Consider the following 16,447-nt stretch of genomic DNA (forward strand, 5'->3'; position numbering starts at 1 on the left):
GTTTGTAAAAGGATCTCTTGACAGAAATGCAATATAATATACATAACTACATTTTAAGTAGTGTATAAAGTTACATTATTATTACTACCTTACATCATAAACTGTATTGTATTTTATTACCTGAGAATGAGGAATTTTTATCTACTTACATCGCGGCCCTCTTACATGGAAGTCGCCATTTTGCGCCACCATGTTTCTACAGTAGCCTTGAATTGACAAACTTCTTTACAGCCACATTTCGCGACATTTTTGTCCTGTGACGGCTTCTGTAGCTTTTCTACACGGAGTGGTGAGCTGTGAACTGAGCCGTTGGTTGCAATTCGCAATTTTGACTGCTAGATGCCGCTAAAACCTACACAGCAGACCTTTAAAATTATTTGTTATTAACGAAACAAATAAGCCAGATGACATGACAATGAAATACCAGCTTTATAAAAAAAAAATTAACAAAAGACCTGTACTTTTCCTTACTTTAAAATGAATGCTTAGTTTGTGGTTCATTACTATTTTTATGAAAACACGACAGCAACAAAACAAACTCACTTATATTAAAGAATTTTCCGATTCACAATTTTATATTACACAGCCTGTAAATTAACTCCTGTTAGCAACTGAATCTTTCAAACATGGTAAGGAGCGTCACATTTCTGGCTGATGTCAGAGGTATTCAGACCAATCACAACGTACAGATTAGCTGACCAATCCGGGACACAGAGCTTTTCAAATCGATGAGTTTTGTACAAAATTTAGAGCGTTTGAGGAAGGCAGGTAGCAACAAAATGTGGAAAATAATGTGTTTTTTAACCATAAACCACGCAAACACATTGTATTATACCAAATACACAAAATACACAAAAAATGCCGCAGCTCGCACTCATTAGGCCAAATCTTACCAGCTGAGGTGTAATAAAAATGTTATTACGTCGTCTTAATGTAGCTGTGTGACGGAGGCTTTTATTCTAATTTCTCTTTTTGCCGTTTTGTACTTTTATGCTGATGCCATTTAAGCTTTAAAAACAAAAACATGAATAAAACATCAATGAAGCAGCTCAGATTCCCTTAGGAAAGATTTTTGAGGTCCATACGTCTTGATTTAAGTCACAGCTTTCCGCCCAATTCCTTCGTATTATAATTGTTTTGTATCCCTGCCTGACTGTGAAGAGAAACTGCGTCGCATGAGACTCAGGGTGTGTCTAGCACTTCTGAGCTGTTAGGAGACAAACGCATCAGAGACTCAACATGAAAAGATAAAATACTTTCAGGATATTAGATCCTAAAATATCTTTTTACATCTCTTGTGACGGGAGTTTCAGCACAGCGATAAACTGGCCGTTCTTTAAGCAAAGATCAAAGTAGAAACGTCCCTCTGTGTGTTTTACAGGCTATTGCACAGCTACTGTATGATGTTTAGTTCCCATGTGAGGGATGTAATCTCCCTCTATCTTTCTTAAAACCAAATGAAAATAAAAGTGATCTTATTTACTTTCACAATAAATGTCCTTGATCGGATTGTGTATAGATCCTCAGTCAGTGTCATTGTAAAGAAAGAAAGGTTCATTTGCATAATCTTTCATTAATATGTAATTTCTATCTTTGCCTCTGTAATGACTTTTCTCCTGATCGTAATCAAGAGCATGTGCGGCAGGAAACATAAAAGTTACCAATAATATTAAAGCCGCCCATTAGCAGAAAGATTAAACCAAGTCCCGCCCAACATTTAACCCTACCAAATAAGCCATGTTAATAGCCATTGCCAATATATCACATAGTATTTGCGCTGGACATAAAAGGGCACATATTAAGCAAAATCCACTTTTACAACATAAATAAATGTGTTGGATATAAATTCGCTCGGTGCATCGGCATAAAAAGTTAATGATGCGATACATTTGCATTGTGATGCATTGTTTCTAACATATTTTGCATGGGTAAAAAAATTCTTTATGTATCATTATTATTAGATGTGCTATACTTTTATTATTTAGAAAGTGATCAATATTATCTCTAAACTGTTGCTATGTATCACATCAGACTCAACAAAACAACCATACAATGAAAAAAATATTCCACCCTCTCCTCCTTTTTAATCCCCATTAAACAAATCCGTTTATTTAGTCATGCCGTTTTGATTGTCTTGTTAATGTGATGTCACACCAATAACGCCCCACCACTCATTGAGTGACTGGTTAATTTTACCTTAAAGCTTTTCTAAATGTGTTTGTTGGCATATTGTAGCGAAATATATTATTGTTTCAGACTGTATTCACAAGAATTAGATCTATTTTTAAAGGATTAGTCAATTTTCTTAAAAAAAATCCAGATAATTTACTCACCACCATGTCATCCAAAATGTTGATGTCTTTCTTTGTTCAGTCGAGACGAAATTATGTTTTTTGAGGAAAACATTGCAGGATTTTTTTCATTTTAATGGACCCCAACACTTAACATTTAACTCAACATTTAACAGTTTTTTTTTTTTTTTTAAACTTGCGCATCACAGGAACGGAGATAGACGAGAAGTTTAAAAGTGCATTTGTTTCACTAGATAAGACCCTTATGCCTCGTTTGAGATCGTTTATAGTCCTCTGAAACTCTGATGAGAAAAACTGTTAAGTGTTGAGTTAAGTGTTAAGTGTTGGGGTCCATTAAAGTCCATTAAAATGAGAAAAATCCTGAAATGTTTTCCTAAAAAAAACATAATTTCTTCTGGACTGAACAAAGAAAGACATCAACATTTTGGATGACATGGCGGTGAGTAAATTATCTGGATTTTTTTTAAGAAAATGGAAAAATCCTTTTAACCGAAAGCGCTCACTGTCTGTTGGTAAGGGAGTGGGGAGCTGTAGCTCATTTGCATTTAAAGGTGCACACACCCGAAAAGGGGCATTTTGGATATGCTATTACTGTACAAATGATCTGTAGTATATTTTAAACTGAAACTTCACAGACACTTTCTAGGCACACTTTAGACTTATACGATAGCCAACAACTAAATACGAATGCTGTTTTGAATCGTCTTAAATAAGAAAAAACACAAATCTGGTTTTGAGAGCTGCCTGGCTTCTCAGAAATGGTGTGGCCGGCAGATGCAGAGATCGAGTTCAGCGAGCTTTGTGTGTCATGAGCAGCACATTAAGATAATTCATGATGTCAGGAAAAAGAAAAAAAATCAAACTGAGGGTCAGTTAGAAACGCATCTAATAAAAGCCATGACTTTGGTTCAGAGGTTGATCTTATCCAGACACCATGTGCTGTTGTCTCTTGGGATGCTGAGAATGCCTCGGCCTCAGGCAGTCCATCACAAAAGGGCTGCATCCAAATTCAAATACTTGCTGCTATCCTAAGTAGTATGCAAGTTAGCATGTCCCAAATCGTTGTATGTTCAAAAACATTATATATTAAAGGTGGTATTCTTTCATGTGAAAATGTTTTTTGGGCTAAGAAGTCTAACGCTGAAGAAAACGTTGACAGTGTTTGACAGAAAGGAACATAAATGTGAAATCAGATGGGAGTGCAATGAATTTCATTTCCAAATGTAAAACCTGCCAACGAAATTTCTATTTCTCTTTGTCCATCAGGTCTCAGCTTACACTGCAGCAACCTTTGGTCTTATATAAAAACCTTCACAAGCTTTGCGTTTTCCTCTGCATCCTTCAGATGCCCATCTCTAGCATAAACTTTAGTGTTTAGCCTAAACTCTTAACACGCCCACGGCCCTCGACACAACAGAAAACATGCAGTTTACCACGTTTCTCACAACCTAGCAAATAGTTAGGAACTGAAATGTTTTCTAAAATCTGGATTACACTGTGTGATGCTGTGTTACTGTCCTGTCACAGACATTGGAAACCAAATCAAAGAGAAAGAAAATGAAAGTGTTTTCTCAATCATCTTCAAAGTCATATATAAGAGAAAGTGAAAATAATGCCTTTAAGGTCCAGGGAGCAAGCACAGAGTCTGATAGCAATATGAGAGTCACAGGAGTGATGTCCACACTGATATTACACACGCACACCCCTGAGAGAGTCACTCAAGGCAAGTTTCTTAGTACTGCCATCTCCAAGCTGTTTTTGTTACACACAAGCAAAGCGAAATATGAAAAGGATGAGACAAAAGATCTGGATGATTCAATTCTTTCGAGATACTCGACTGTGTGTGTGTGGTAAGAAAGAAACAGAGAGAGGGGGGCTAATAACAGTTTTATGCAATCAAAACAATGCAAATTTGTAAATTACAGACAAAAGACTGTTCACACCACAGGGGTTAAATTGGGATTTGTTATTTGGTGGGGCTCTGTATGTGTGTGGGGGGGTCCAAAGGCAACATGTTTAATACTGATGACGGAGGTTGCAAATCTATATGTCTGCCATCCTATATGCATTTGTTGCACATGTCATTATGCACAATTGATCAAACTTTGAAAGGAAGTTATAAGAATCAACCTCCTTGACTAATTCTAGACATAAAATACACGAAAAGAATCAATTAACAAGAAAAGGTACAACATACAGCATCAGAAAGAGATTCTTTGTTTATAACTGGGGCATCATGTTCATTGTAACTGAGGTGGCACGTACCCCCTCAGATTTTTGATGCAAAAACCACAAAGTAAACGATGAAGCGAGTTATCAACTCCAAAGTAAATCTCTTTTCTTGGACTACAACAAACACACAGATTGTAGGCAACAGTAAAAACATGTAGTAAAGACCGACATTATCATAATTCATCCCGCTTCAGACTCACAGCCTGTAATTTAACTCCTGTTAGCATTGCATTGTGAGCGAATCTTTCAAACATGGTAAAGAGCGTCACATTTCCGGCTGACGTCAGAGGTATTCAGACCAAATCACAACGTACAGATTAGCTGGCCAATCAGGGACAGTTCTGTACAAAATCTGTGCGCTTTAGAAAGACAGGGAAATCTGGAGCTACAATAATGTACGGTATGTGGAAAATAATGTGTTTTTAACCATAAATCACGCAAACACACAAAATAACGTTTTTTAGTAATGAAATAGGTGCATTTTAAGCCTCTTTTCATTGGTTACCTCCTTTCAAATATGATCAGTTCTTTACTTTGTTGCAATTTTCACTTTTTAATCACATCCGTGCTTTATTCTGAACGTAATGAATTATTAATGAATACTACAAACCCAGACGCAGAGGCTTGGTTGTGCACGGTTGCGGATTAAATGTGTACAGAGATGATAGTTTAAAGTGCATTATTTTATATTTAGATTCACTTATAAAGGGTGCGCAAAATCACTATGTGTTCTGACTGAAATATGATGCGTCCCTTTAAAAAATTTTATAAAACGGTTAGTTCCAATCCTTGATTCTGATTAGTCAATAGGTGTGCTTTATTCACGAGAAAACACAGCTATGACTGCTTCACCTAACTGTTCTGTTTATCACTGCGCCCTTAGCAACCACACATATTGGTTTGTTGTTTTTATTTGAGCTTTCATGCATATTACACATTGGAACACATTTTTGTTCATGGTCAGGTACTATTTTTTCTAGTGAAAGTTGCACTAATATTTTTTTTTATTGTGTGGTAACCGTTTTATAAAAGCTTCCCTTCCTTCTCTTTCACGTGAGGCGCTACTTCTGGGTTGTATAAGTTGCGGAAGTATAGCGGTAGTGGTATTGCGGAAAGACGGAAAATCTCGTCATTGGCTGGGAAGCGTTTTCTCTTAATTTACGAGATATCTCGTCAATGGCGGTGAAAGAGTTAAAAAATGTGCTGCATGACGCCCCTTGGTCAACACTGTTACTTTACCTTGGTAACAGAGTTTGACAGTAAAAGAGTTGACACTGACTAATTCGGACAATAGGAAATCACGATTTTCGGCTAAATAAGACAATTTTCCAGAAAATATTACTTTCTTATGGCCTGTTACATCTGGTGATCATTGCCAGTGAGCACCAAATAATTAATATAATTACAAATATATCTGTTTAAAAACACTGAAAAAAATTTGTTAGACACCAAATGCAATTACCTGCAATTACATAATCACCCATCTGCTCAACCACTAGCATGTGTTCTGATCAGGACAATTTCTTCATCTAACCAATAGCATTTTCTTTAGATTTTGGAGTAAAATGTGACCCAGATATTTCACACAAAACTATCAAAACAGCTTAAAAATAGCTAATATCTCAGTGGTTGTTGTTGTTTCAGCATTAACATCACAATACCTGCATCTTCAATAGTCATGTCACAGAACATACAGAGCTTTAATTTTCTCAAAAGAAACACTATTTTGGACCCCTTGGTACTCAATATAAAACTTTTTCAGTTTTCAGACTGCAAAAGGAAATCATGTGAGAAATCAGTGAGCTATACACAAAGATGCGAGGCAGAAGTTATTTCCTCTTAAACTGAGTCATCTGCTAAAGTCATCCATTATTTTTCACATCACAATATAATACATCGCAGAAAAACAAAACATTGCAATGTTAGCTACCACCTAATATTGTGCAGGCCTACTCCAGAACTTTTAAAATACAGAAATGTGATGGCCTCCAGGAATCATAAGGTATCAGTTATGCCCACCTGTTGTGCCAGCCCCCGCTGCTGCATGTATGGGGGTTGAGATGGGGTTGCAGTCTGCTGCTGTGGAGGGCTGAAGTACGGCGGCTGCCCCTGCTGGCAGTATCCAGCCATTCCCTGTGGTCCGTACTGCGACGGCATCTGCTGAGAGAGACGACGAGGACAAACACGTAAGACACATACGCCCAAACGTTGACTTTGTGAAAGATTTACACGGGATGTCAAGGCAGAGAGGACTTTTATTATAATTAATGCGTAAAATATGTTAAATGGTGATTCTCCCCAGGACATTAACAGTCTACCTTACAGCTAATCAGAAACTTCACTGTCTGGTTGTAAGGACAAATCGGGAAATGATTCACATACAGTACTGGAAGACCAATTACACAGCGCCTACATTCACAAAGTCTGTTTCAGATTTAACTGCATTTACTAAAAGAAGTGACTCTTAAATTGTCCTTTACTGGCAACAGCAGACTGCAGTGAATTGAATGAGTGTGTGAACAAAAATCAATCCTCTTTTCTTTAAGAAATTGGTAACCATTTAAGACATATTTGCATTTATATAGAAACCAGCATGGTCACATTAAAACAAGATAGGATAATGATACACATTTTCAATATTTACAAAGTAGCGCTTATATTATCTATTCACAAATTCCTGACCTTAATTTGTGCTGCACCTTGCCTTTCATCTTCACTTTTATTTCTCAGTTTGTTTTGTTGTTGTGGCTGGCAGGGCGAGCTGCTTGGCATTTTCGTGACATGAGGCCAAAGGTTTGTTACGTTGCGCAAGTTACGTTGCTACATAGGCCTACGTATTTTCACCTTATCAAAGAACCTAATAAAATATGAAAATATATATTCACAAATATTTAATATAAGCTAAAGGGAATTGCATGCAACATACATGCTTCTTATTTTGTTTCTAATGACCCGCTCCAACCCGTAAATAAAGTGACAATTTCTTTACCGCCGCAACCCGGGTAACCCACGGGTTATGAGACGACCTGCACATCACTAGTAGCCTCCACAGGAAAAAACATGTTGTCCATGACCTGACTTAAATGTTCATTTACATGTACCTTCTATATAATTTAAACCCAATGCCCACGCACACTCAGGGTTGCCAGGTCCATGTAGCAAAAGCAGCCCAATCGCCAATCAAACTACCCCAAAAGCATCTCAATGACCATTCAAAACTCAAATAACAACAACTAATGAACAAAATCCTTCCATCTTTAACTCGCAGAAAAACAACTGTTTGAAGCTGTTTAAAAGTAGCCCAACTGTGAACTCTGCTGAAGTACTTGGCAATGCTGCACACGGAGTCTCTCATTAAGTTCACGCTCCAACTCTGGATGAACGTACAAAGTCAAAGTTGGATCGGAGAAAGTTTTTCTTTAAAAGTTTTCAGATATGGGCTATAAAACACAATTTTCGAATGGCACACCATTTAACTTCTTTGTAAATGTTATAAAAAGTACACATGAAACCTGCAGAACGTAAAGCGCATGCTCACATTCCCATAATGTGCGTGTTGCCAATGCTTGGCTATTGCATGTTTTTGCCACAAGCATCGTATAATAAAGAAAGATTATGTTCATGTAAGACATCAACATTAGCACAATTCCAATGCACATTGAGAAAATTTACAGGTTTACATGCTTAATTTTCTCTGGATTATCGGATCACTGATCATCAAACCCAGTCCGATTTAGCCATCCATATAATCAAAAACTAATTATTGTGTATCAGTGCATTATGCCTGTTTCTAACAATTCCCAAACTCCAATTGAAAGATTAATTTGCAATTGTCATACACAAAAAGTCTCTGCAGAGCATTTGTCAAAAAAAAATATTAGTAATATAATATATGTATTTCTTTTTACTACTATGTTTTGTTGCACTGGTAAAAAGAAAACGAATTCGAAAAACAGTCTTTGAAAATGCATTTTAACTCTTTCGCCGCCATTGACGAGATATCTCGTCAATCAAGAGAAAACGCTTCCCTTCTGCAACTTTTTAAACCCGGAAGTATTGCCCTATGGCAAGCGGCTGCATGTCCGTGTCTGTTTTAAAGATCGCTCTGAATGGGATCTCTATGAAAAGTCCATCACAAAAATTGAATTATCTCAGCTTTTTGCTCAAAATGTGGTGTTTTTGCAGAAACCTACCCGTATTCAAAAGCTGATTACAAAAGAACCACTGAAGGTAGGATGAAACTTTTTTTTTTTGAAAGCAGAGGGTCTGTTCTTTCATTTGGTATATTGTATGTTTATATATTTAAAGAAGAACATTTTCTGGAAGGCATTAAACTTTGGTGAAAATCATGAAAAACGCTGGTGCTGGCTGGTAACTTTAAAAAAAAAACGCTGGCGGTGAAAGAGTTAATGATATTAAGAGCGCATACATTGTATAAATTATACAGTTTTACAATGAATATTGAGAAAAATTGAAAAGTATATAGCCAACTCCGAGCCTCAAAAATAAATACAGTGAAAGATTGAAATGGTATCTACGTCTTTTGTATTGGATTTTTAAAGATGCCATTGAATATAAAACTATTTATCTAGGCATAGATGAATAATAAGGAGTTGTGTACATGGTAGTGACATAGCGTGAGATTCAAACGTGATTGTTTCCTCCTTCTTATGTAAACATTGTGAATGCAAAAGACTGCTGGAAAACAGACCAATCTCTACATAACACTGACTGTGACGTTACAGTGGAGATTAACACCCACAACATTAAATTTCACATTAAATTAAGTACAATGTTGTAAGCTGAGTTAGCGCTATATGTTAGTTAATGCAAATAAGACTAACCACTTAGAAATGTCCAATAACAATATCCAAACAAGACTTTATTCCTTAAAATCTGTATCTTCGTCTGATACAGGCTCAAACATAAGGTCTGTTTGCTTTAAGAGCGGCCAGCTACTGAAACAGCCAATCAGAGCAGAGCTCAACATTATTATTCATGATCCTTCCAAATAAGGTAATAACAGCCCTTTTCATTATGAAGAGAAATCCTTTGGTTGTAAATTGATATTTAAAATTGTTTCTAGATAAATTATGCACTTAATAAAGTTACAAACCTTCTATGTAGACATCAGAGAACAATTTAACAGATTGTATCAATTAGGGGTGTGACGGTCATTATATAACCGTGAGACCGATGGTTATAGTTGAACACCGTCATTAGAACTCAATAACCGGCAAAACCGTGTTATTAAAATATTTTTTTTTTTTAAATCTTTATCATAAAGAATTTTTAAATACTAATTAAAAACAATTGTTAACAGTTTGTGTTATACGCCCCCTCACGTTCTTACGCAGTGAAAAAATACAGAGCGGAGCAGACACTGACTGACAACGCGCTGACATACAGGACAAACCAGGTTGCTTTTCGGTTACTTTTGAGATTAAACATATTAAACAAAGTCTCACCTTTGAAATCATCTCTTCCTTCTAGTTAAATTTATAGCATCAAATAAACATGAATGACCATGAGAAGGAATGTTGTTTTAACCGCGGAAAGGCGTCAGTACTCTCCGCTTTTCAAGTCCAAATCCTCCAATGCTAATCTACTAACTCTCTTGAACGCACATTCACTGCTAGTTCTCTTGCTGTTAGTTTTAAAGAAACGTAGAGCAAGTAGCTAATCAGTGTCTAGTTTATTCAAACGCCGGGTGAGCACTGTGCAGCGCGTCTGCGGAGAGCGTTTGCTGCGCGTGGCCATTGTGCTTTTACACCCGGCTGCGTTTAATAACAATCTCAAGTTCACACATTACTTTCTTTTACCTGCATTTATGAGCAAAACCTCTTCAATACGCTTTTAATCCACATTGTTTTCGTGCTGTTCTGGTCCGTGTAATGACAGATAGACACAATTACAGACATAAAAAGCCCAATGCACAAATCTGTTTCTGAAGATTATTCAAATAGATGATAGATGAGAGAGTGACAACGCAGTCTTCTGGCAACAGTGTGTTTTTTAAATATTTCATTGCTTTCTGTTAAATTGTTCAAAGTTATTACTGTTTAAAACACACTTGGCATCACATTCATGATTTTATGGTAAAATGACACTTTCCCGTCAATCCACGAGCATTTAAATGAGCAAAACGCCCCTCACCGACATCACCAATTCTAAAACCGGCACACCCCTAGTATCAATGCATTATTTGGCACCTTTAAAGATTTAATTTATTCTGAACTAAGCTATATTAGCCACCGCTTTCATCCTCTTAGATACAAAGCAGCCAAATGTCACATTCCATCATATTAAGTTTTTCCTTTCTCCTCCATCCAAACATGTAACCAAAGTCTAGTCTTATTTTTCTTTCTTAGTTTTTTTTGCCATTTTTATAATCTTATTGAGGCCGGCAGTCCAGAACATCAGTAATTACAAATTCACAGCAAACAAACTGCATACAGTATGAGTTAACTCTGGGGTCAATTCATGAACTGAACCCGTTTGCAAAATTCACCTTAAACTAAAGTAATTCACTTCGATTGTAGTACAGGATTGTCACTTCTGTGTGTAAACCGAACCATGTCACGTGTCCCAAACAAAACTGACAAATGTATTGTGCTGATGTGTGAATGTCCCAGAGTGTCCCCGTTGATGATCTGTTATCACTTTAGTAATCTACAACTGTTCCCCTCCGCTTCGATTCATGACAACCTGTCTTACATAAGAGAACATCTGTCATTGGCACACCCTTCATCCGCTGGAATTCTCATTTGTCATTCATACCGAATCGAAAACAAATCCACAGCCCATGATGATGTGTTTTTCTCTGTAATGTATGCAGAAGTGTGTCAGCGAGCGCGCACACACACACACACACACACACACACACACACACACACACACACACACACACACACACACACAGCGCGCTCAGATGGGAACTGAATGTAGAGCTGTGATCTCTGAGCGCTTTTTAAAGCTTTTTTAATGAGGAAACGCGAGTCAAGCAAGGACAGAACCCAAAACAACGCTGCGAAACATCATTAATTAGTCTTTCCTCTTGTTTTCAGTAAAAAATAACTAAACATCTTCCAAAAAATCTGACCCTAAACTTAATTTGAGATACATTTTCTGAAAACATGACTTATTTTAGAAAAAATCAAAAATGCCAAAAATGGTTGGATGTAGCCTAACAATTACACATAAATATTTAGACGCATTTTTTCAAGGATTTTCGAACGCTTTGTAGGTCATGTTAAAGGATAATTGCCTCACTTGACTTTTCAGTCTTTCCAACACCTTTTCAAAAATACAAAAGCATGACAGCACAGAATTGCTTCCAAATCCAAAAAGAGGATTTTGCCCAAGCACGAACAGCAAAGTCAATCCGGGATTGCTTTTGCATTGTACCGTGTTTGTCAGACAGGACAGTTGAGTGGCGTGTGGTCAGATATGCCTCAGGGTGTCCATCAGTTTCTGCTGACTGTCCTGTGTTGGGACACAGTGTTCTCTTACTGACACTTCAAGACACCTGTCAAGACCTGCGGCTCCCATCACGCAGCTGCCCATTAAAACACATCCATCTTTGCAACACATCTATGATATCTATATCTATACACATATATGCACTTCGCATACTAAAAATCTTTTATTTTAAGTGCATACGCGCCTCATTTCTTTAGCAAATTACGCTTGTACCCAATTCACAAAAGTCAGTACTATTTTCCTGGCTCAATTAACGTGGGCCTATTGATGGTTATGGAAACAGACAGTAAACATTTTAGAGAAACAGCTTATTAGGTTTTCTGGCAACAACGGCAGAAATAATTCATCAAATGACATAAATGGTGTTGCAACTGGGCACATAGTGTATCCAAACACATTAAAGAAGAAAAATTACCCCTTTATTGGAAATGGGAGTCCATATTATTTTAACGGTGTAGCAAACAATTAAGGACTGTTCACACCAAGAGCAAAAACTGTAAAGATAACTATAACAATAACTACTAAACATACCAGACTATAACGTTTTGTTTATTCAGGGCTTGCGTACTGGCGTTTAAATCCATGAACCCTTTAAATTTGAATGGATTTTAATTGACCGTCAATGACTCAATTTTTTTTTAATCAGCTGGGACCTGTCAGGACCTGCCGCTCCCATCACGCACCTGCCCATTAAAACACATCCATAATATACATCTTTGCAACACATCTATGATATCTATATCTATAGAGATACAGTGAGGAAAATAAGTATTTGAACACGCTGCTATTTTGCAAGTTCTCCCACTTAGAAATCACGGGGGGTCTGAAATTGTCATCGTAGGTGCAAAAAATCTAGAAATCACAATGTATGTCTTTTTACTATTTATTTGTATGATAGCTGCAAATAAGTATTTGAAAGCCTGTCTATCAGCTAGAATTCTGACCCTCAAAGAACTGATAGTCTGCCTTTAAAATGTCCACCTCCACTCCATTTATTATCCTAAATTAGATGAGGTTGTTAGCTGCATAAAGACACCTGTCCACCCCATACAATCAGTAAGAATCCAGCTACTAACATGGCCAAGACCAAAGAGCTGTCCAAAGACACTAGACACAAAATTGTTCACCTCCACAAGGCTAGAAAGGGCTACAGGGAAATTGCCAAGCACCTTGGTGAAAAAAGGTCCACTGTTGAAGCAATCATTAGAAAATGGAAGAAGCTAAACATGACTGTCAATCTCCCTCGGACTGGGGCTCCATGCAAGATCTCACTTCGTGGGGTCTCAATGATCCTAAGAAAGGTGAAAAATCAACCCAGAACTACACGGGAGGAGCTGGTCAATGACATGAAAAGAGCTGGGACCACCGTTTCCAAGGTTACTGTTGGTAATTAGAGCTGCAACTATCGACTATTTTTTCAACCGATTAATCTATCGATTATTTTTTCGATTAATCAAATAGTCTAATGATTTTTTTATACATATAATTCCCCAACAAATAATAAATGTAACATCTGCCATTAACGCCAACATTTTATTAAGCATTTTCTTAATTAAACAAACACACAAACCAAAATTTTCAACATGAAAAATAAAGTGGCAGTGCCACTTTAAAAGAGGCATTATTCACCTTAAACAATAAAATAGGCATATATTAATATTTTAAACATTAGTTTATGATTATTAACACAGCATTAGTTTAGACTAAAGTAAAAATAAGTTCATTGTGATTCATGAACCCTTATATAAAATGTAATGGTTATATTATTACTGTTAATATTATTACTATTAGTACTGCATTCTCATTTAACTTTAACATTTAACTTTTCTTAAGTTCCGGGTAAAAAACAAGTTCAGTTAGTATGATCTTCTAATATTTTATAAACAGCGTTTACGCCGCTGTTACTTTAAATAAACGCATGTCAGGAATACCTTACAAGACGAGCTTCTGTAATATCTGCGCACATATTCGCAAAAAAGACGTTCATTGGGAACTCCGCACTGCCAGCTGGCTTTCAGTGCACGCGGGCACATGCCTATCAGTTCTCAATGTGACAGTAACTTATTATTTCATAACTTCTTAATATAAAAACATGTCCTGCTCTTTATTTACTGTTTCAACATACTGCCCAGAAGCGATGCAATGTCACGTCTGTCAGGCGTCTCGCAGCTCGTATTAAACGAAGATGTAAACGCAGCTGTATTAAGCACAATATGTATTGATTCTATTGTTTATAGAGTAAGTATAAAAACTTATTGTAATAGTTCAAATTCTTACGCAGACGTCTCGTCATTTTGAGATCGGAGAGCCCCAGGTTGTTTTCTTTTAAGATGATCATACACAGGTGTTGCGCTGCTGTGGTGCCATTTCAGTTTTACACAGTATGTGTTTTATTTGGTCTCTGCTTAAAGTATTCCCACACTTTTGATCGCGTTCTGTCTGTTTGGTATAACACTTGTATCACCCGGTCGGAGCTGAAGCCGCCTTCATTTCAAAATGTAAACAGTGCGACGCATCAACGCATTTCCGGCAAATCGACGTAATTACGTAATCGACGTAATCGACTATGTCGACGCGTCGTTCCAGCCCTATTGGTAATACAATAGGCGCCATGGTTTGAAATCATGCATGGCACTGAAGGTTCCCCTGCTTAAACCAGCACATGTCCAGACCCGTCTTAAGTGTGCCAATGACCATTTGGATGATCCAGAGGAGTCATGGGAGAAAGTCATGTGGTCAGATGAGAACTTTTTTTAGATTATGTCTCTCACAGTGGACATGCACCTACGATGACAATTTCAGACTCTTCCATGATTTCTAAGTGGGAGAACTTGCAAAATAGCAGGGTGTTCAAATACTTATTTTCCTCACTGTATATGCACTTTGCAAACTAAAAGTGCTATCATTTTATTTTTAAGCATATGTCATTTCTTTAGCAAATTAAGCTTGTACCTAATTCACAAAAGTCTGTAAAATTTTCCTGGCTTAATTAATGTGGGACAGAAAACCTAATAAGATGTCTGTTTCTATAAACACGGTTCAGCATGGCTTTGAAAGTGAGGGCAACAAAATTGTTTCTTTGTAGGAACGATTTTTTAAACTTAACAGTTATCGTCTCTAGTGTGAACGGGATTTTAAACACATCAATGTTAAGTGGGAAACAATAGTAAATACTCTCCAGAACAGATTTATTCGACATGATGTCAATTTCTTGACACGAAAAGTTTCATACGCTTTCCCTTCTTAAATAACTTGTACGACTAAAACAAAAAGCAGCCAAAAGATCAATATAAATAACACAGCATGGTTCCCCTGGTATCAGGCCAGATGAAACATCCAATTTCAGGTAGAGTTGCTGAAAAACACTGTCCTCTGGCCCCCTGGTAGATAAAAGTCATTACAGAGCTTCTCACGGTTCGGCACGGCAGCAACTAACAGCTGTATAGACGCGCGGCGCGTCCCTCAGGTTAGAGATTACCCAAAACCTCTCTCCTGTAATGATCTCATTACGTGCTGGCCGCATTCGGTGATGTCTTCCTCGATTAGCGCCTCTCCTACATTCTACCGCGCCAGGAGGAGATTGCTAATTCTGATCTTTAGTTCTGAAAGGTCACGTCCGTACCCAGGGGCAATCAAGGGAGTAAACTGCACAGGACTGCTGACCGTAGAGCGGTGCAATGGGATCTGGAGGTAATAAAAGGAAAGTGGCTGAGGGCTGAGATTGCAGACGATGTTTCTGAGGTCTGAAACATGCTCGGTGTGTTCACAGAGAATTGTAGCTACGCAACCTGGTAGAAACTTGTAAAACGTTGCGTATGGAAATCTCAAATATTAACAGATATGCATAGGTTGTTTTCTCTTTCACGTCAGCTATTATGATGGCAAAGCAGCAGTATGAATTTCTGTCCGTGCTTATAGCTAGCTGTCATTTTCAACCTATTTAACTTCTGTAATGTGATGAATCATATTTGGTGTACGATGACTTGATTTTAACCATCTGGATTTTATTGTTTGGATTTGAAAGGCAAATATGTATGGGAAACTATAATTGGTTATTTTTGGTTATGCGTCTGCCTTTGATGTGCACAGCTAACATGACATCATCAAGAGTGTGCATGGCGGAGTGCAAGGCATTTTTCGTAACTGCGCATGGCTTTCGAAAATAAACAACTTAACCACATATTAGTAACCCATTATTCATCCATCCCCTGTTGAATGTGCCGCCAAAAAAAAAATGTAAGTCGGTGGGAAACACTACAACATCACAAAGGGCATTTATAAAAACGACTGTTGGCGAAAGGAAGTGATGGGTGACCAGTGGGGTGACAAAGTTGAGAAAAGGTTTTAAAGAAAAAACAACATTTTACCGTTTTCTTAACATAACTTAGACAAATTAATACATACCTATCTTTTCTCAATGC

The 16,447-nt window shown here is 37.3% G+C and overlaps 1 protein-coding gene across 6 annotated transcripts in view; it reads right to left on the reverse strand.

Annotated features, from left to right (window-relative positions):
• The window catches only part of arid1b (AT-rich interactive domain 1B), a 104,545-nt gene that overhangs the window by 71,015 nt on the left and 17,083 nt on the right, over positions 1 to 16,447 (reverse strand). For 4 of the 6 annotated variants that reach the window (XM_065268772.2, XM_065268771.2, XM_065268768.1 and 1 more), the window contains one exon: positions 6,564 to 6,704. In XM_065268772.2, coding sequence (XP_065124844.1) covers positions 6,564 to 6,704 — 141 coding nt within the window. The remainder of the gene's footprint in view (positions 1 to 6,563; positions 6,705 to 16,447) is intronic. The other 2 variants (XM_065268769.1, XM_065268767.1) reach the window with 1 other exon arrangement.

This window comes from Paramisgurnus dabryanus, chromosome 12 (genome assembly GCF_030506205.2).
Source record: "Paramisgurnus dabryanus chromosome 12, PD_genome_1.1, whole genome shotgun sequence".
Lineage (NCBI taxonomy): Eukaryota > Metazoa > Chordata > Actinopteri > Cypriniformes > Cobitidae > Paramisgurnus > Paramisgurnus dabryanus.